Genomic DNA, 20,341 nt, shown 5'->3' with positions numbered 1-20,341 from the left:
CTCTTCTCTTCTCTTCTCTTCTCTTCTCTTCTCTTCTCTTCTCTTCTCTTCTTCCCTTCTATTTTCCTGTAGGGCAAGATAGATTTCTATACTCCATTGCCTGTATATCTTATTTCCCAGTTGCATGTAGAAACAATTTTTAGCATTAATTTTTAAAACTCTGAGTTCCAAATTCTCTCCCTTCCTCCCAGCCTGCCCTCATTGAGAAGGCAATTTGATATAGGTTATATATGTGTAGTCATGCAAAACACTTCTGTAATAGTCATGTTGTGAAAGACTAACTATATTTCTCTCCATCCTCTCCCACCCCCATTTATTCTATTCTTTATTTTGATCCTTTCCCTCTTCAAAAGTGTTTGCTTCTGATTACCCCTTCCTCCAATTGGCCCTCCCTTCTATCACCTCTTATCCCCTTCCCCTCTATTTTCTTATAGGGTAAGACAGATTTCCACACCCAATTGAGTGTGTATGTTATTTCCTTCTTAAGCTAAATCAACTGAAAGTAAGGTTCACTCACTCCCTGTCACCTCTCCTCTCTTCCCCTCCACTGTAAAAGCTTTTTTTCTTGCCTCTTTTATGTGAGATAATTTACCCCATTCTATTTCTTCCTTTCTCCTCCAAGTACATTCCTCTCTCATCCTTTAATTTTACTTTTTAGATATCATCCCTTCATATTCAACTCACCTTGTGCCCTCTGTCTATATGTATATTCCCTTCAACTGCCATAATATTGAGAAAGGTCTCATGAGTTACAAATATCATCATTCAATGTAGGAATATAAGCAGTTCAACTTTAATAAGTCCCTTATGATTTCACTTTCCTTTTTACCTTTTCATGCTCCTTGTATTTGAAAGGCACATTTTCTATTCAGCTCTGGTCTTTTCATCAAGAAGGCTTTGAAAGTCCTCTTTTTCATTGAATATCCATTTTTTTCCTCTGATGGATTATATTCAGTTTTGTTGGGCAGGTGATTGTTGGTTGTAATCCTACCTCCTTTGCCCTCTGAAATATTATATTCCAAGCCTTCTGATCCTTTAATGTAGAAGCTGCTAAATCTTGTGTTATCCTGATTATTTTTTCCACAATACTTGTTTTTTTAATTTTTCAAATGCTTTATTAACTTCTGATTTACATCATTCATTTCTGCCAGATTTTGAATTACAAATTTTCTCCCTGTTTTTTCCCTACCCACCACCTCAAAATAGCAGTCCCACAGGATATCCCCTCCTCCAATCTGCTCTCTCCCATATCTTCTTCCATACACCCTGCAACTTTTCCAGTAGGGCATGGTGGATCTCTATGCCCCAGTGACTGTATATCTTATTTCCCAATTACATGTTAAGTAGTATTAATAATAGTATATATAATTTTTTAAATATTTGATTTTAAAACTTTGATTTCCAGATTCATTCCCTTCCTCCTTTGTCACCCACCCTTACTGGGAAGATAAGCAGTTCAGTATAGGTTGTACATGTGTAGCTAATGCAAAACATTAACATAGTAGATACATTGTAAAAGACTGACTATATTTTCCTCCCTCCTATCCCACCTCCCACTTGTTCTGTTCTCTACTTTGATCCCATCCTTTTTCGAAAGTGGGTGCTTTGAACTTCCCTCCCCCCCCAGCCTGCTCTCCCTTCCCCTTCCATCATTCCCCCTCTCATCCCCTTCCCGCCTACTCTCTTATAGGATGAGATAACCTATTTAGTGTGTATTTCATTCCCTCCCTGAGCCAAATTCAATGAGGATAAGGTTGAGCCATTCCCTTTTGCCTTCCTATTCTTCCCCTCCATTGTAACCATTTTCCCTTGCCTCTTCTAGTTCAGGTTTACCCCATTCTGTCTCTCCCCATCTCCTCTCATATTCCTCTCTCACCTCTTAATTTCACCTTTTAAGTATCATACCTTCCTATTCAGTTAGTCTTGTGCCCTCTGTCTATGTATACTTGTACACATATATACACACACTCACATATGTATTCATATATAGACATATGTATGTGTGTGTATGTATGTATGTGTGTATATGATATATATATACACACACACACACATTTCTATTCCCTTCAGTTATTCTCATACTGAGAAAAGTTTCATAAGTTACCATTATCATTTTTCCATGTAGGAATGTAAATAGTTCAACTTTGATAAGTTCCTTATGATTTCTTTTCCCTGTTTACCTTTGCATGCTTCTCTTGCTTCTTGTATCTGAATGTCAGATTTTCTATTCATCTCTGATTTTTTCATCAAGAATGCTTGAAAATCCTCTATTCCATGAATGACCATATTTTCCCCTGAAACATGATACTCAGTTTTGCTGGGTAGGTGATTCTTGGTTTTAATCCCAGCTCCTTTGACCTCCAAAATATCATATTCTAAGCCCTTTGATCCCTCAGTGTAGAAGCTGCCAGATCCTGTGTCATCCTGATTGTGTTTTCCACAATATTCAAATTGTTTCTTCCTGGCTGCTTGTAATATTTTCTCCTTGTTCTGGGAATTTCAGAACCTGGCTATAATATTCCTAGGAATTTTCTTTTTGGGATCTTTTTCAGGAGGTGATCGGTAGATTCTTTCAACCTCTATTTTGCCCTCTGGTTCTAAAACATCAGGACAGTTTTCCTTGAGAATTTCTTGAAGGATGTTTTCCAGGTTCTTTTTTTGATCATGACTTTCAGGTAGTCCAATAATTTTAAAATTATCTGCCCTGGATCTATTTTCCAGGTCAGTGGTTTTTCCAATGAGATATTTCACGTTGCCTTCTATTTTTTTTTTATATTTGTTTGGATCTGTTTAATAGTATCTTGATTTCTCATAAAGTCACTAGCTTCCATTTGCTCTAATCTAATTCTGAAGGAATGATTCTCTTCAGTGAGCTTTTGAGATTCTTTTTCCATCTGGCAAATTTGGCTTTTTAAGGCATTCTTTTCCTCATTACCTTTTTGAGCCTCTTTTGCCATCTGAGTTAGTCTATTTTTTAAGGTGTTATTGTTTTCAGTCAGGTTGTTGACTCTCATTTCATAATTTTTTTCCATCATTCTCATTTCTCTTCCCAATTTTTCCTCCACTTCTCTTATTTGGTTTTCAAAATCCTTTTTAAGCTCCTCTCTGAGTTCATATTTTTCTTGGAAGCTTTTAGTGCAGGAGTTCTGATTTCACTGTCTTCCTCTTGTTCCATGCTTTGATCCTTTTTGTCCCCAAAATAGGAGTCTAATGTCAGATTGCTCTGTTTGCTTTGCTTCCTTTGCTTGCTTATGTTGCCACTCAGTTACTTCACTTTTGAGCCTTTTGCCACAGTAGAACTCTGCTACCAGAGAGGGGAGCTTTGTCCCAATCACTGGGGTTTTCTCAGCTGCTGGAGCTATTATTTGCGTGCCCTCTTTGAAGCCTCAGCACGCTCTGGCAAACTGGTCATGCACCCCAGGACCTCCACTCTAGACAGCGATCCAGATCCAAGTAGGTTAGAGCAACAGTGATTACCCCTCAGACTGTTTGCTTGGTCCCCCACAATCTGCAGGCCAGGAGCTCTGAAGTAGCAGGGCCGCAGAGCCTCAGTTGTTTCTCACCCCAGGGGCATAGGCTGGATCACACTCCTGAACTCCCAATTCCTGCAAACTCTACACTGACCTCTCACTTTGTCTTTGTCATCTATGGGTTGATAATTCTGGAAATCGCCACAGCTACTGGTGATCTGAAGTCCCTCCAGCTGGTGGCTGGTCAGAGTGCCCTGAGGCTAAAACCTCTGGCTCGGGTGGGGCTGTGCTCTGCTGTGCTGGCCCCTTCCTGTCATTTTGTGGGCTCTGTAGCTCTAAAGTTTGTCTAAAGTCATTTTTTACATGAATTTGAGGAGGTGGAAGCCAGAGACACTTGAAAGTCCTGTTTCTACTCCACCATCTTGACTCTGCCCCTGTTATCTTTCTACAAAGCAGAGTATTTAAACAAAAAACGAGCAAGCACATTTGGCACCTGGCACTGGATGCCTTATGCATAGTAGACACATAAGAAATTTTTATTGAGTTAAATTCAGCCATTCTGTATTTTCATGCTTATACTTTGATTTTGTTTTGGACCTAGGATTTTATTGCTATTGAGAACTCCACGTGAAGAATCTGATTCTGCTAATGTGGAATAGAAAGTACTCTGAAACTTAAGAGTTTTAGTTACTTGGGAGTACTAAGAGGTTAAGTGACTTGCCTAGGGTTACAGCCAGTATGTGTCAGAGGTGGGATCATGTTGTTACTACTGACTGTGTCACCTTAGACAGCATGTTTAACCTCTTTAGGTCCCAGGTTTCCCATCTATAAGATAAAGGATTGAACAAGTACATAAATGCTTTTAGCTTTAAGAGGCTAAGATTTTGTGATTTCACTGTCATAAAAAATAGCATACATGCAGAAAGAACTTTTCTGTATTTTCTATGAAATGTCTGTATTTCTGAATTAAAGGACATCTTTCATCCTGGAATTTTGAATGTGATATCTTACTTGATCAGATGTTAAAGGTGGCAAGATATGGTTGTAATGAATATAATTTTTCTTAACATTACTAAAGCCTGTGCAAATGAAAGATTAATTAAATGGGAATGTGTTAAATATTGAAATATGATTAAAACTAAAATTTTATTGTAGATCAGAAGATTTAGGTGTTTTAGGAGAAAAATATAGGACATCAGGATGTCTGTTTTGTTATCACTATAGGTAGACAAAGCAGAAAATAAGATCTGTCCTTTACAAATGAGGGTGAATGACAGCTTTATACTCCAATGATTTAGTAATGTGATATCTTTCTTAAAAAATTTCTTGGAGAAGTTTGAAGCAAAATTGAATTTGACATTAATATGAAACAATAGGTTTTTCTATGAGTTTACTTTTTTCTCCCTCTATGGAAGATGTTATTGTAAGCATTGTCATATATCACAGACGTTTTTCAGATTTTTTTTGTGAAGATAATAATACTTGCTTGCCTGAGGAATATAATTTAATTTTAGGCATTCCAGTGGTGTAAAGGTTTTTAGCAGCTGCAGTCTGAATGACTTTAAACATTTCATTTCAAAGAGTGGGGTTGAATGTCTTCAAAATCAACCATATGTGAGCCCAGTTTACAAAGAAGATGCAGTATGTGGAGATGGTTTTGTGGAAGGTGATGAAGAGTGTGATTGTGGCTCAAAAGAGGTTAGTAGTAAATATGGGAAATTCGGTAAAAGGATTGATGTTTGTGTTTCTCATATGTACATGTAATAGATGAAATAAGAATTGGGGCAATTTCTTTTAAGGTTATAAAAATTAAAGTGTATTTAGCAAGCATATACTCATGTCTAATACTAGAAACCTAGTGAATTCCAGCTAGATGAGAGACTTAAATCTTTTAAAAAGGAATTATGAAAAAGATGGAAAAAAGAAGTTATATGTGACAGTTGGGGGATGAGAGATGACTTTTTTCTTATTCAGCAAATAGATGGAGTTATTAGGGATAAGATAGATGTACTTCCCTACATTGAGAGAAAATATTTCTGTAGACAAAAAAATTACAAGAAAATAACAAATTGGGGCGTCCAGGTGGCTCAGAGAGTAAGAGCACTGGCTCCAGTGTCGGGATGACCTGGAGATTGAGTCCTGGGCTCACACTCAGCACCACACCCAGAAATAACTGGCTGTGTAACGATTGCTTTAAAAAAAAAAAGAAAATAACAAATTGTGATAAATACAGCAAATATGACATAAAATTTTTATATCTAAAATATAGAAGGAATTATTAAGTATTTACAAAAATAACTTATATTTCATAGTAGATAACTAGTCAAAGCATATAAAAATACCTTTCAAAAGTGAAAACAAATTTTTTATAATCATGTGAAAAATTCTTAATCCACTTAAAACTGTGAAATAATACCTCATGCCCACCAAATTGGAAAAAATAAATAAGATAATATTTTAATAATTAAATATATTTTATATTTAATTATATATTAAATTAATTAAATATATAATAATTTTAATAATTAAAACAATAAAACTAAATACTTGTGGTGTTGTAGAGAAATATTATTCATTGTTGACAGTATTACAGATTATAATTTCTTTTGGAGAGTAATCAGACATTATACGGGAAAAATTACATTCCTTTGGACACAAAAATTCCATTATTAGAAGTTTATCTCAGGCAAAATATAAAGCTAACTTTTCAGACATATTGATAGTAGCATCATTTATAATTATGTCCATGTTATAAAGCAGTTGGGAGTCAGAGAAGTTTAATTGTTAAGTTTTCCTTCAGTCATTTCTTACTTTTGTGATCCTGAGCAAGTCACTTCACTTCTTGGAACTTCAGGGTCCACATCTGTAAAATGAGGGGCTTGAACTTGATAGGTTTAGCTTAAGGTTCCTTTCAACTCTGAATCTGTGATCCTGAGTAATAGATTATTATAATGCATTAAGATGGACAAGTATGAAGAATATGAAAAATATATTTAAGAAATTAATAAAAATGCAAAATTAATAAAAATGTGCAAAAGTATTTGGTATTAATGGACTTTTTTTCTGTGTCCCCAGTAGCACCTTAGGTTGTTGAGGAAGTGGTAGCTTAACTATCTACAGAAGCACCTGTGAGGTTGCATTTCCCCAAGTGTTACGTTCTAGGATGTAGAAGCAGGACTTATGGTGAGGTATTGCAATTGCCAGGGCTCTTGGCTTACAAGCTCATTTTAGCGTTTGTTCAGTGGTTGTTGGTATTGGTGTAGAAGAAGGTGATCTCTGTAGAGAATTACTTCCCTTAGTGGTAGTCATGGAGTGCAAAATGGAAGCAAGGCTATTTGACTAGGTAGGTACAGCTATTTCCAGGGCTCTTAGGTTTGAAGGCAAGGGCTGCTTCCATTGGGGTCTGAAGGGAGTTGGTAGTTTAGATGGTGGTGGTAATTTCACTTACTTGGCCTATGTTACCTTGTCTTCTTCTACAAGGAGCTTTGTGAGAAGATAGAAGTATTGTATAGTCAGATTGATAGGAGGAATGGAGAGATGGGAGTGCAAACACCTCAATCCTGTATCATTCAAAGCTATAGACAAAAGGAATTTCGGTTGTGTAAGTATGAGACCTCTAGATGAACAAACAAAACCCTTTTTATGTCAGTCCCACCTAAGGGCATTTTCATTATTCTCAAGTTTTATCAGCCAGTAAAAAAAACTAAGTAGTCTTCTTGGGAAGAAAGTGTAGAATGGAAAGGTCATTCAGTGTATATTTGAGTACAGTGATAGAAAACTATATGTCCTGTAGCTTGTGAAATATTGTAAGGGCTTTAAAAGTCAAACAAGGACTTTGTTTTTGATCATTGAGATAATAGAGAGCCACTGCAGTTTATTGAGTAGGGATAGTGACATGGTTAGAATTACATTTTAGTATAGACAATGAATCAGTAAACATTAATTTAGTTTCTGTTATGTGTCAGGAACTGGCAACAAGCATTGGGGATACAGTGGAAGGCAAAAGACAGTCACTGTTCTTAAGGTCCTTACAGTCAGAATTCAGTATGCAAGCAGCTATGTAGAAATGTTATGTACAGGATAAATTGGATATAATCAATAGAGAGGTGACATTCAAATTAAGACAGAGAAGGAAAAGCTTCCTTTTGAAGGGATTTTAGGTGGAACTTAAAGGAAGCTAGGAAAGCCTGGAGGTTCCAGGCATGATGGAAAACCAGAAAAAAAAAATGCCTAGATTTGGGAAATGAATGATCATGTTTGAGGAACAGTAAAGAGTCCGGTATCACTGGATTGAAGAGGAAGTGTTTGTGTGTGGGAATAAGATAGAAAAATATTGGAAAGTTAGGGGGCAGGTTATGAAAGGCTTTGAAGGCTAAGGGATTTTATATGTGATTCTGGAGGTGATAGGATGCTATTGGAGTTTATTGAGTAGTGGGGAGTGACATGGACTTCATTTTTTTTTTTGCTTTTTGGAGGGGGGACAATTGAGGTTAAGTGACTTGCCCAAGGTCATATGACCAGTTTTGTTTAAGTGTCTGAGGCTAGATTTGAACTCAGTCCTCCTGACTCCAGTGCCAGTGCTTTATTCACTGAGCCATCTAGCCGCCCCTATATGGTATGCATTTTAAGCAAGATCACTTTGACAATAAAGTGGAGGATGGACTAGAGTGAAGGTAGAGAGAACTGTGGCAGGGAGACCAACCAGCACACTATTGCAGTACTCTAGGCATGAGGTGATGAGGATCTGCACCAGGACAGTGGCAGTGCAGTGGAGAGGAGACATATATGAGTGGAGTTATGAAGGCAAAAACGACAGACCTTGGTAACAGATTGGATATGAAGGGTGACAATGGGGAGTTAAGGATGATACCTAGATTGTGAGCCTTTCCTCTACAATTATATGAAATTTAGAAAGGGGATGGGTTTGGGGGAATGATAATGAATTCAATTTGGGGTATGTTGAGCTTATGTCTATGGGACATTTGGTCTGAAATGTCCAATGGGCAATTGGAAATGTGTTTCTCTAGGTTAGCAGAGAGGTTAGGGATGGACAAATATATTTGAGACTTATCAGCATTGAAATGAAAATTAAATCCGTGGGAAGTGATGAGATAACCAAGGGAAAAAATATAGAAGAAAAGAGAACCAGGATGCCCATGGTTAATAGGTGTGACTTTGATGAAGATTCATTAGTGGAGAATGAGAAATAGTGGTCAGGTAGATAGGAGGAAAACCAGCAGAAAGTAATGTCCCAAAAACCTAGAGAAGAAAGTGATTGACAGTGTCAAAGGCTACAGAAAAGTCAAGAAGGATGAGAATTAAGAAAAGGCTATTGTATTTGCCAAGTTCATTAGTAACTTAGAGGAGAACATTTTCAGTTGAATGAAAAGGTTGGAAGTCAGATTGTAAAGAATTAAGAGAGTGAGGAAAGGAGGTTGATATAGATGGCTTTCTCAAGGAATTTAGTAAAAAAACAAAAGCGAGATATGGGGTGATAACTAGCTGGGATAGATGGGTAAAATGAGGGTCTGAGAATGAGGGAGGAAGCAGCTGATAGGGAGAGACTGAAAATAAGTGAGAAAGTAGGGATGTTTAGTAGAGGCAATCTTCTGGAAAAGAAGAGATGGAATGCGATCACTTGTGCAAGGAGAATAAGGGTCATCTCACTGTGTGAGAGAGGTTAAGGAGGAGAGTGGCTGGAAGCAACTGTAGGATGTGAGCTGAAGAGGAGGGGAGAAGAGGAAACCCTCTGAGAATCATTTTGGCAGCTGTGTAGGGAATGGATGGGGAAGAGTGGGGAGAGAGACTTGAAGCAGGGACACCATTTAGAAAGCTATTGTAACAATCCAGGGGAGAAGAGGTGAGGGATTGACCTACGGTAGTGTCTGTGTGGATAGAGAAAAGGGGACAAATACAGTACATTTTGTGGAGGTAGAAATGATAAGATCAGGCAACTGATTGTATATATGAGATTAGTGAAAGTGAGGAGGTGAGGGTGACACTGAGGCTGTTAGCCTGGGTGACTGGCATGATGATCATCTCTGACAGCAATAGGAAAGTTTGGAAGAATAGTAGGTTTGAGAGAATGGGAATTATTTGCATCGAGATGATAATGGAATCTGAGGAGATTACCAAGTGAGATAGTAGAAAGAGGAAGGAGAAGGCGGCTCAGGGCTGAGCCTTGTGGTATATCCATAGTTAGTGGGTAGAACTGGATAAAGATGGCAAAGGAGACAGAAAATGAATAGTCAAATAGGTAGGAGAACCAAGAGTGCAGTGTAATAAAAATCTAGATAAGATTTGATTAATAGTCTCATATATTAACAGAATGGTTAAGAGGAATAAAGATTTTAAAGGGGCCATTGGCAATTAGTATACCTTTGGTAACTTTAGAGAGAACTGTTTCAGTTGAATTTTAGATTGAAAAATTGATGGCAGAAGGTTTATAAAAAAGTGAGTGAAAAGGAAGTGGAATATAGATGACTTTTCAAGGAATTTAGCTGAGAAAGGAGAAGGGTCAAGCAGTTTAAAAAAATTTTAAGAAGGGGGAAGACACATGGATATGTTTGCAGACAGTAGGGATGGAACAAATAGGAAGAGGTTGAAGATTTGAGTGTGCTTGAAAATGAGGGTAATTTTCTTGAGAAGATGGAGGAGATGAGAACAAGGGTGCATTTGGGGAGCCTTGCTTTGACAAGGAAAAGGGTTGCCTTTTTATATGAGACAGGGATGAAAGAGGAAATAGTGGGAGGAAGAGGTGTTAGTGTTTTGAGATGGAGAAGTAAAGGAAGAAGTGAGAAGTCTCATAGAATGGCTTCAATTTTTTTTGGTGAAGTATGAGTCAAAGTCCTCAGCTGAGGTTGGTAGAGTAAGGGGGCACAGTGGGAGAACCGAGGAGAGATGAGAACTTTTGAAACTGTTTCTGTGGTGACTAGAGAAATGTTTGATTTGGCAGGAGTAGAATTTCAAACATCCTTGTAGTGAAAACATATGAAAGTTGTACTGATGTTAAAAGAAAGTGGAAATACATATGACTTCAAATAAGTGAGCAAAGAACAATATTAATGAATGGATATAGTATTAATATAGTTTCTTATCCATGCTCCCAAGACTCAGAAAGAACAACTATTCTTTGCAATTTCTGAATCATCTGAAGTTGTTGAACGGTGTCATATCATGCTTACAATTGTTAGAAGACCAAGATTATTTTATATGGATGATTCTTAGTGGGGAATTTAAAATTTATTTTCATTTCTCTCAGTGCTAATTGAAAAGGCATTTTATTTTTAAAATGAGAAAATGTTTGTTGAGCTATATGTATTTTTGTAAGGGTTGTTTGGTTTTATCTTTCAGACTAAGTCATTTAGAGTATGAAAACTTAGACTACAGTGCTGCAGAAGGATATAGTTGGTGAAAAATAGCAAATTCTGATTCTTAAAAAAGATTTTGTGACAGATTTAACTTTTGAATGCTTTCTAATGCCTTAAAATTTTTATAATACCAATGGAACCAGTTTTATTTTGTCAATGCTTGTTATCTTTTATCCCAAGGAGCAAGAAAATCAAGTGCCCCAGGTATAAGCAGAATAAGGCTTAATTATTTTTATGAGGCTAATGCTCTAGATTCCCATAAAATAAATCCTTTGGTAAATGGAAAATTTTATTATCTTAGAACCTTTAGAAATATTACACACTTACCTATGGTACATAGAGGGCAGTTAGGTGGTGCAGTAGAGTCAGGAAGACCAGAGTTCAAATCCAGCCTCAAACTGTGTGAGCCTGGGCAAGTCACTTAACTTTGTTTGCCTTAGTTTCCATATCTGTAAAATGAACTGGAGAAGGAAATGGCAAACCATTCCAGTGTCTTTGCTAAGAAAACCCCAAATGGGGTCACAAAGAATTGGACATAAATTAAATGACTAAACAACAGCAGCTAGCATATGTAGACTGCAATTTAATGATTGGATGGACGAGTTTTCTAATTGTCCTATTACCTTTTTGCATTTTGAGTGAAAGATCATTTCATACCAATAGGTTTTCATGAAGATATATATTCTACTGCTAAATAATTGTAGAGCTTAACCTGAGGAAATAAGGTGACTGATTTTTTTTTTGCCAACTGTTGTCCTCAAGTGTTTGTTCCCTGACTTGTTATCAATTAGAATATTATTTAAAATATGAAATTGTTATAGAAAAGCTTTAACAAGAAAATAGATTTATAGTGTGGAACTTTATATGTGAATTTTAGTTTATAGTAACATTAAATAAACAATTTTTAGTGTTATGTATAGCATTTTGTTCAAAGTGAAACATTAAGAAAGTATAGAAAAAAAGAATTGCCACTATGACTCATGCTAATTAAGTGATGAATGTAAGGGTTCATTTAGTTCAATCTTCTCCTTTTAAAGAAGAAGAAACTGAGTCTGAAAGTCAAGTGACTTGCCCAAGGTCACATAGCTAAATGGAGCATGTATTTGAATTTGAATTCAGGTCTTCAGACTCCAAATCTAGGTGTTGTAGTAGATGGGGTGTTGACCTAGGAGTTGGGAAGACCTTGTTTCAAAGTCCACTTCTAAAATTTAGGCAAGCCACTTGCCTAATGATGGAACCTAATTTTCTTCATCTGTAAAATGGGAGATTGGGCTGATTGGTTGTTATCCTTCATTCTCAAAGAGGACAAAAATGACATCACTATGTGAGAGTCAAGTTACAATGCATTCTACTGTAGTGCCAGTGCAATATTTACAGCACTGACTGTGACTATAAATAGTCCCATATAGTGCTTGATCGCAAAATGTAACAGATTTTCCCTATAGAGGACAGAACCAAAGCATTTATTTAGACACCAGGAAACCAAATCCTAACACTAGGAAACCTAATCTATCAAAGCAACACAAAACTTAATGCACCACAATGTAGCAGAGAGCCATGCCATCTTCTAACCTTTCTACAAACCAATATAAGATCAATATTTACTCACAAATCTCTCTGTCCTCTTGCCTGAGCTCCTCTCTCTCCCACCATCACTCTAGCTCTGACTCCCAGCTTCCTGTGGTTCTGCTCTACCCTTCAGCAAACTCCTCCTACCACAAACAGGCTGCATGTGACTACATTCAGTCTGTTAGGGGAAAGAGTTTATCTTCAAAGCAGGGAAGGTCTTCACATTCCCCCCAGGCTTATTAAGGGTAAGGGAAGATCTTCAAACTCCCATTCCCATCACACCTACTATGACTAATCAGACCAATATGAGCTTGGATTGCTTTACCACAGGTTGGGCACAAATAGTTCATGTGAACATTTGGGGTGGATTGTCTAAATTTGCACATTTCTTGTTTCTTTTTATCTACTTCAATTCTGCTTTGCTCATAGAGTACAGCACCTTTTTTGATGATAGCATACCATGCTAGGCAGTCCTGTAACAGTGTCTCCCATGTTGCACAATCAATTCCAGAATTCTTAAGAGAAACTTTGGGAGTGTCCTTGTATCACTTCTGACCACTATGAGAGTGCTTTCCCTGTGTGAGTTCTCCATAAAGTAATATTTTAGGCAAGCTTATGTTTGGCATTTGAGCAGTGTGACCAGCCTATCATAGTTGTGCTCTCTGCAGTAGAGTTCTGTAGTTGGCTTTTAAGGCCCCTTTCAACTGTAAATCTAGAATACTATGATCTATAACATGCTTCCTCTTCTGATGATAATAACAGATTTATAGGTCTTATAGTAAGTGACCACTAGCCAAAATTTTTAATTAATGAGGGATACTCTTCACTAATATATGAATCCTGCCCATTAACATTTAATGATCAGAGCAAACATGGAAGCCATATGCTAACCTGAGTATGCCTAGAGTCCAGAAAATTGTCATAGTTCATAACAGAGTCATCATTGTATTCCTTCTTCTGTGATTTTCTCATTCCTGGAACAATTCAAGAATTCACATTAATTTTAACCCTTAATCTTGCCTGCCTGCTCCTCTCTATCCCAGGATGAACCTGACTTTTATTTGTGTTGACTCTTTGGGCATGAGGTTTTGTTTTGGTTCCATGACTCCATTGTCCAACTTCATACTTTGTATAGAGAATGACTTCTCTTGATTCCTGAGCCCACCCTAGTTTTTCAGTCCTTTCTTAGGCAATGAGATTCTTCATATCGCACAAATAAACTGAATTCATAGATATAAATTTATAGGGAGTCTCCTGTGGTCATCCACTGTGCTAGTTATCTAGAAATAGTTGATGATATTTTGAATGCCCTGTACAAGTCAAAGGCAGTGATTATGACAGTAAAGATATTTTCTGGAAAGCAAGAATACAACTTGAGGAAACCTGTTTTGGACTTTTATTTACTTATTAATTTCACAGAAACTCAGAGGTGAGATCTCAGAGATTCAAACAACAGTCCTCTCAGTAACATCCTCAACAGGTAGTTATCTGGCTTCTGCTTGAAAGCTATAGAGAAAGAGAATCTTTTCCCTCTTGAGACAGCTCATTCTACTTTTTGGACAGCTCTGAAATTGCTAGAAAGGGTTTTGTTTTTTGGATTTTTTTTTGTTTTCAACATAGAAGCCAAGTATGTCTGAAACTTTCCAGAAAGACACTATGTTGCACAGTTGGTTTAATGCAGCTCCATATCTTTCACTTCTAGTGCTTAATACAATGTCTAGCACATTGTAGCACTTAATAAATGTTTATTGACTGAATTTTATTTATTCACTGTAGATTTATTTGTACAAAATTGTCTTTATGTGACACCTATGTCACATTTTTAGACATAATAATGAATTCTAGTTAAAAAGAAAAATGCTACTTTAGTGAGTACTTTTTAGAAAGTTTTTCATAAAAAATATTGAAATAGAAGGATTTGGAATGTTAAGTGTTAAGTCCTAAACTACTCCCCTCAAATTCGGCCATGTTGTTTCATTTCTTGGTAATTCCTTCATAGCAGAGATTTTATTGCAGTTTATTTATTAGCATATTTTTGATAGTATACGTAGAGAATATGTTTAACAAAGTATTAAGTCACTGGTGAATTGGAGCTAGTCATAAGTGAAGGAGTTAGAAGGGGGAAATTTTATGTCAGTTTAAAGAAAAACAGTCTTTGGAATCAGGACTTTAGGCCTTAGACAAGGGACCTTGTGTAGATTAACCAACTTTCATAGATAAGAAATTGCTCTTAAAAAAGCTATGTAAATGCAAAAATGATACCTATTTTATTTAATAGTGTCTTTGGAAACAGTGCTACAGTAATATCTATTCTGATACAGATGTCTAGCTCCTTAATATCTAACTAAGAGATAAGCCTAGTGCCACAGAAAGAACAGTGACTTAGTCAGAAGGCATGGAATCAGGCCTTACCCTTGTTACCTCCTCATCATGGGACCCTATATGAGTAATTTAAATGTCCTCATCCACAAAGTAAAGGGGTAAAATTGGGTGAGGTCTTAGGTTTCTTCTAGCTCCAGTTACTTTGATCATGTGGCATGTTTGAAACTGTTCAGGATGGTGAGGCCAGAGGCCCAAGGCCCTGAGACAGGCTGGAGCTCTGCTCTGTTACTGACATATCCTCCCAGGGTCAAAGTTTGCTCATCTATAAAATGGGGATTGGATTTTATGATATCAAAGGTCCTTTTAATTCTCAGTCCTATGATCTTATAAATCAGGATATGAATGACCAATAACCTTCCCAGAGGCATTTGCAATTTTTTAAGTGGAAGCTTGTTAGTATAAATGTAGCTTAAATTATGGTAACATTTTAGGAAGTAAATAAGCATTTATTAATTACCTGGTAAGTGCCAGGCACAGTGCTAAACACTTTATAAACATCATCTCATTTGAGCCGTAACTGGGAGGTAGGTGCTATTATTATCCTGTTTTACAGTTGAGGAAACTGAGGCAGATGGCGATTGAGTTACTTGCCCAGGGTCATATTGCTATTAAATCTGTCTGAGGCCAGATTTGAGGTGAAGTCTTCGTGACTCCAGGCCCTATACTCCACTGTACTACCTTGCGCTTAGGTGTGCTAAAACAAAGTGAAAAGAATTTAGACTGTATAGGAGTGGGCACTTTGGACCAGGTCAATATAAGAGATAGGTCTGTCCAAAGCATCATGTCTTTCTCCTCCTCCCTCTACCCCAGCTATTCATACTTCTCGCAGGTTTTACTTTCTCTTACTCGAGATCATAGGTTTCCTAAAAGTACTTCAACTGTGGCAATAGGACAGCAAGGGCCATTGTTGTTCAGTTGTATCTGACTCTTAGTGACCCCATTTTGGGGTTTTCTTGGCAAAGATACTGGAGTAGTTTGCCATTTCCTTCTCCAGTTCATTTTACAGGTGAGGAAACTGAGGCAAACAAAATTAAGTGACTTGCTCAGGGTCACAAGCCAGTAAGTGTTTGAGACCAGATTTGGACTTAGGAAGATGAGTCTTCCTGACTACAGGCTTGGCTCTCTATTTATTGTGCCACCTAGCTGCCCATTCTGCTTATAGTATAACAAAATTTCATTTAATTGAGACTTTACTAATTTAGACTTTGTGAAAAATCTGGACAGAGACTCTACTAAATTGTATCTTTGTGCTGTTTAGCATGCTTGTAAAATCTCTTCTTCAGAGGAGGCTGAGGCTAATAGATCACTTTAGCTTTGATCACTTTGATAACTTTTAGCTAATAGATCACTTTAGTTTTGAACTGCAGTGTCTGTACTAAGTTAATACATTAATACACCAAGCTTCCAGGAGAGGGAGGCCACCAGATTGCCTAAGGAGGGGCAAACTTGCCCCAGTCAGAAACAGCAGGTCAGTGTTCTTTTGCTGATCAGAGTGTATCTGAGCATGTGAGTAGCCTGGATGAGATATGGAGACTCAATTCTTTAAAAAAAAAAGTTTGCTAAGTAAATTAATGTAAGATTACAGGCAAGGATTTAAGCTAAATAAAAGAAAAAAACTTGAAGCACTTTAGACTAATTTTATCATTTTTTAGCCATTTAGTAAATTAGGTCCCTTAAGGATTTCAACTATAGAAAACTGTGAGGTTTATTATATTTTCTTGAAACCATAATCTGTGTTGAACAACAATGACCTATAAAAATCTAGCAAAAGAGGAGTTTATGAACTTAAGTAAGCCTAGTTATTTGTTAGAGAAGCCCTTGAAATATTTCTCCCTCTTCCCCACATGGTATGAAGTCATACTATTTATAACTTGTAGTGTTTATTTTTAGGAATTTTATAAATGTAAATTTAAAAATTGCTGTGTTATGGAGACATGTAAACTGAAACCACCAGCAAAATGTGGCTTTGGAGAATGTTGCACAAACAGGTGTCAGGTAAGATAAAATATACATTCTAAAATAATATTTCAATATGCTTTTCACTTGAGTCTAGTAGTATAAAAGTTGTAGAAGGAACTGGTGTTTTTTCATCTTTGTATTCTAGCATAAGTGCTTTACATGTATGGTAGGTGCTGAATATTGCTTGTTGAATTTAATTGAATTAAGGGAATTGTTATTGAACCATACATCCAGATCTGTTGAGGTTTGTATTCTTGGTATCTTTTTGGCACTTTTTCATATAATATCTGGTAAGTTAAATCCCACTAAATAAAACACTTTTGCTAGAGTTTAGGAAGAGAAAGCAAGATATGTCTAATAAAGACTGTAAGACATAGACTATACACACCCACATCCACTATATATATGTAGATATAGTCTCTATATAAATATATATAGACTATATATGTACACACATACATATATAGACTAAAATTCTAAAATAAATAAGAAATTAAAAAAACCTAGTATAAATTAAGGTTAATCAGCCATGTCTACTTTCAGTGGAAATTTAGCTTAGAACAAACATATTAAAATGAGTCATAATAAAAACAAAACCCAAAGTTTTCACAATAATTTAAAGATATATGACACAATTATTTCTGGGAGGAGGATGAGTATGTATTTACATATATATATTTATAATTTTGTATGTTTAATATAATATATTTGCCTAATATTTATTACTATTAATAGTGATTTACAATTCATTAATATCAACATATAATTTATGTTTATATATTTTATAATATACAATTTATATATTTTTAATATATAATTTATATTTATCTATTATAGGAATATATGTGTGCACTATTATAGAATTTTTGTAATTAAAAGTGGCATATTGTATAAGTATATATTTCTATAATTCATGTGTGTGTGTGTGTGTGTGTGTGTGTGTTGTCAGTCAGCTAGCAGTTATCAGGTGCCTGCTCTGTTCAGGCACTGTGCTAAGCCCTGGGGATACAAAGAAAGGCAAAGAACCCCTGCTTTCACAGAGCTCAGGCTGATGAGGGAAACAATGTATAAATGACGTATAGAAACCAGATACAGAGAGCATAGATTGGAGATGGCCGACAGAAAGTTGTACCAGAAAGATTGTGAAAGCCTTCTTGTAGATACAGGCTTTGGGCTGGAACTTGAAGAAATCCAGGAAATGGAGGTGAGGAGTGAGAGCATTCCAGGCATAGTGGAATCCAGTGAAAATGTTTGTAGTTAGGAGATGCAGTGCTTTGTTTGAGGAAAGAAAAGGAGTCTGGTATCACTGGATTGCAGACTCCATGTGTGTGGGTGTGGGTATAGGGGGTATGAAATCTGGAAAGGGGATATAGGTTAGGAAAAGCTTTAAAAGCTAAGCAAGATTTTACATTTGCTTTTGAAGGTAATAGTCACTGAGGGTATTATTGTCAGACTTGCATTTTAAGGAAGATCACTTTGACAACTGATTGGAAGATGACCTGAAGTGGGGAAGAGACTTGTGGCAGGGAGACCAACCAGCAGGCTATTGCAATAGTCCAGGCCTGCACCAAGATGGTGGCAGTGTCAGGGGTGAGAAGGGGACATATAAGAGTGGTATAATCAAGGTGAAATGAACAGAACTTGGCAACAGATTGGATATGAGGGATGACAGTGAGGAGCCAAGGATGACATCTAGGTTGTGAACCTTAGTGACTAGAAGGATGGTAGTGCCCTTGACAGTAATATGGAAGTTAGGAAAGGAGAGGGTTTTTGGGGAATGATAATGAGTTCAGTTTTGGGTATGTTGAACTTAATGACTTATATGAGACATTCAGTTTGAAATGTCCAAAAGCCAATTGGAAATGTGAGTCTGTACATTAGCAGAGAAATTAGGGATGGATAAGTAGATTTCAGAATCATCAGCATCAAAATGATATGGGAGCTGATGAGATAACCAAGTGAAATAATATAGGAGAAGGAAAGAGAACTGTGGACAGGGCCCTATAGGATACTCATGGTTAATCGATGTGACTGTGATAGCTATCCAGCTATGGAGAATGAGAAGGATCAGTCAGGTAGGAATGAGAAGAAAGGAAATAGAGGTACCTATTATAGAAGGCTTTTTCCAGGAATTTAGTCAAAAAACAAAGGAGAGATATGGGGTGATAACTAACAGGGATGGATGGGTAAAAATGAGTGTCTGAGAATGGGGGAGATATGGGCATGTTTGTTGGCAGTAGGAAAGCAGCTAATAGGAAGAGACTGAAAATAAGTGAGAAAGTTTAGTGGAGGCAATCTTCTGGAAAAGAAGAGATGGAATGGGATCACTTGTGCAGGGAGAAGGGTCACCTCACTGTGTGAGAGAAGGTTAAGGAGGAGAGTAGCTGGAAGCTTCTGCAGGATGTGAGCTGAAGAGGAGGGGAGAAGAGGAAACCCTCAGAAAATCACTTTGGCAGCCGTGTAGAGAATGAATGGGGGAGAGTGGGGAGAGAAATTTGAAGCGGGGACACCATTTAGAAAGCTATTGTAATAATCAAGGGGATAAGAGGTGAGGGATTGACCAAGGATAGTGTGTGTGTGGTTAGAGAAAAGGGTACAAATACAGTACATTTTGTGGAGGTAGAAATGAGATTTGACAACTGATTGTATATATGAGATGAGTGAAAATGAGGAGGTAAGGATGACACCAAGGCTATTAGCCTGGGTAACTGGCATGATGATCATCTCTTTCATAGCAATAGGAAAGTTTGGAAGAATAGAAGGTTTGAGGAAAAAGATAATGAGTTTTCTTTTTAAATTGTTGAATTTGAGATGCCTGTGGCTCACCCAGTTCAAAGTGACTAAGAGGTAGTTGGTGATTGTGGCCTTTAGCTTAGGAGAGAGAGTGGGACTTAATATAGAGACTTGAGAATCATATGCATAGAGGTGATAATTGAATATATGGGAGCTCAGGGGATCACCAATTTTGATAGTATAAGGAGAAAGGACAAGTAGTGGTTCTTTTGTGAAGAGCTGGCAGAAATGAATTTATTTTAGTTTTTCTTGGATTTCTTGATCATTGTTTGTCCAGTCCTCATTGTTTGGTCCTGCTAGAGTAGTGATATCTGAGCTACTCACCTTGCACTCACTTTCCCATCTTGAGGAGCATCTCTTTGATGCGATGGATTTTTTATTGATAACATTGTTTCAGGTTCTCTGAGTCTTGAAGTGTATCTTTTATGTCTTCACTTGAAAAGGTAGTTCAGCTTGATGCTGTTCTTGAAGTGATAACTCATATTTTCTTATTAAACCCTTTTGCCAAAGGCTCCTTCCTAACACAAAGTTTTCAGGTACACAGTAGGGCACTTGTAGCATCTCTGAGTCATTGCTCCCAATAAGATAATGAAACTTCAGTCCCTTACAAGCGTAGAAGGATTACCAGACTCAAAACATTACTAAGTTTATTTAAAGATTAAGGGAAACAAATAAAATTCATATCAGAGTTCGGAGTAAATAACAGTGCTCACTACTGAGCAATTCTTCCAGAAACCCGTGTAATTTTAGTCCTTTACAGTACTACCCAGGACAGGGCTTTAGCAAAGCTTATCATTA

The 20,341-nt window shown here is 36.9% G+C and overlaps 1 protein-coding gene across 1 annotated transcript in view; it reads left to right on the top strand.

The window, feature by feature from the left end:
* The window catches only part of LOC138152102 (disintegrin and metalloproteinase domain-containing protein 18-like), a 146,872-nt gene that overhangs the window by 60,532 nt on the left and 65,999 nt on the right, over positions 1–20,341 (top strand). Inside the window, exons 12-13 of the mRNA XM_069075852.1 lie at positions 4,985–5,168; positions 16,682–16,786. Coding sequence (XP_068931953.1) covers positions 4,985–5,168; positions 16,682–16,786 — 289 coding nt within the window. The remainder of the gene's footprint in view (positions 1–4,984; positions 5,169–16,681; positions 16,787–20,341) is intronic.

The sequence above is a fragment of the Petaurus breviceps genome, unplaced genomic scaffold (genome assembly GCF_028583685.1).
Source record: "Petaurus breviceps papuanus isolate PSGF00001 unplaced genomic scaffold, PetGlider_PUasm1.0 90919, whole genome shotgun sequence".
Lineage (NCBI taxonomy): Eukaryota > Metazoa > Chordata > Mammalia > Diprotodontia > Petauridae > Petaurus > Petaurus breviceps.
Note: the sequence above shows the minus strand (reverse complement) of the source record. Positions and strands in the feature narration are given on the sequence as shown.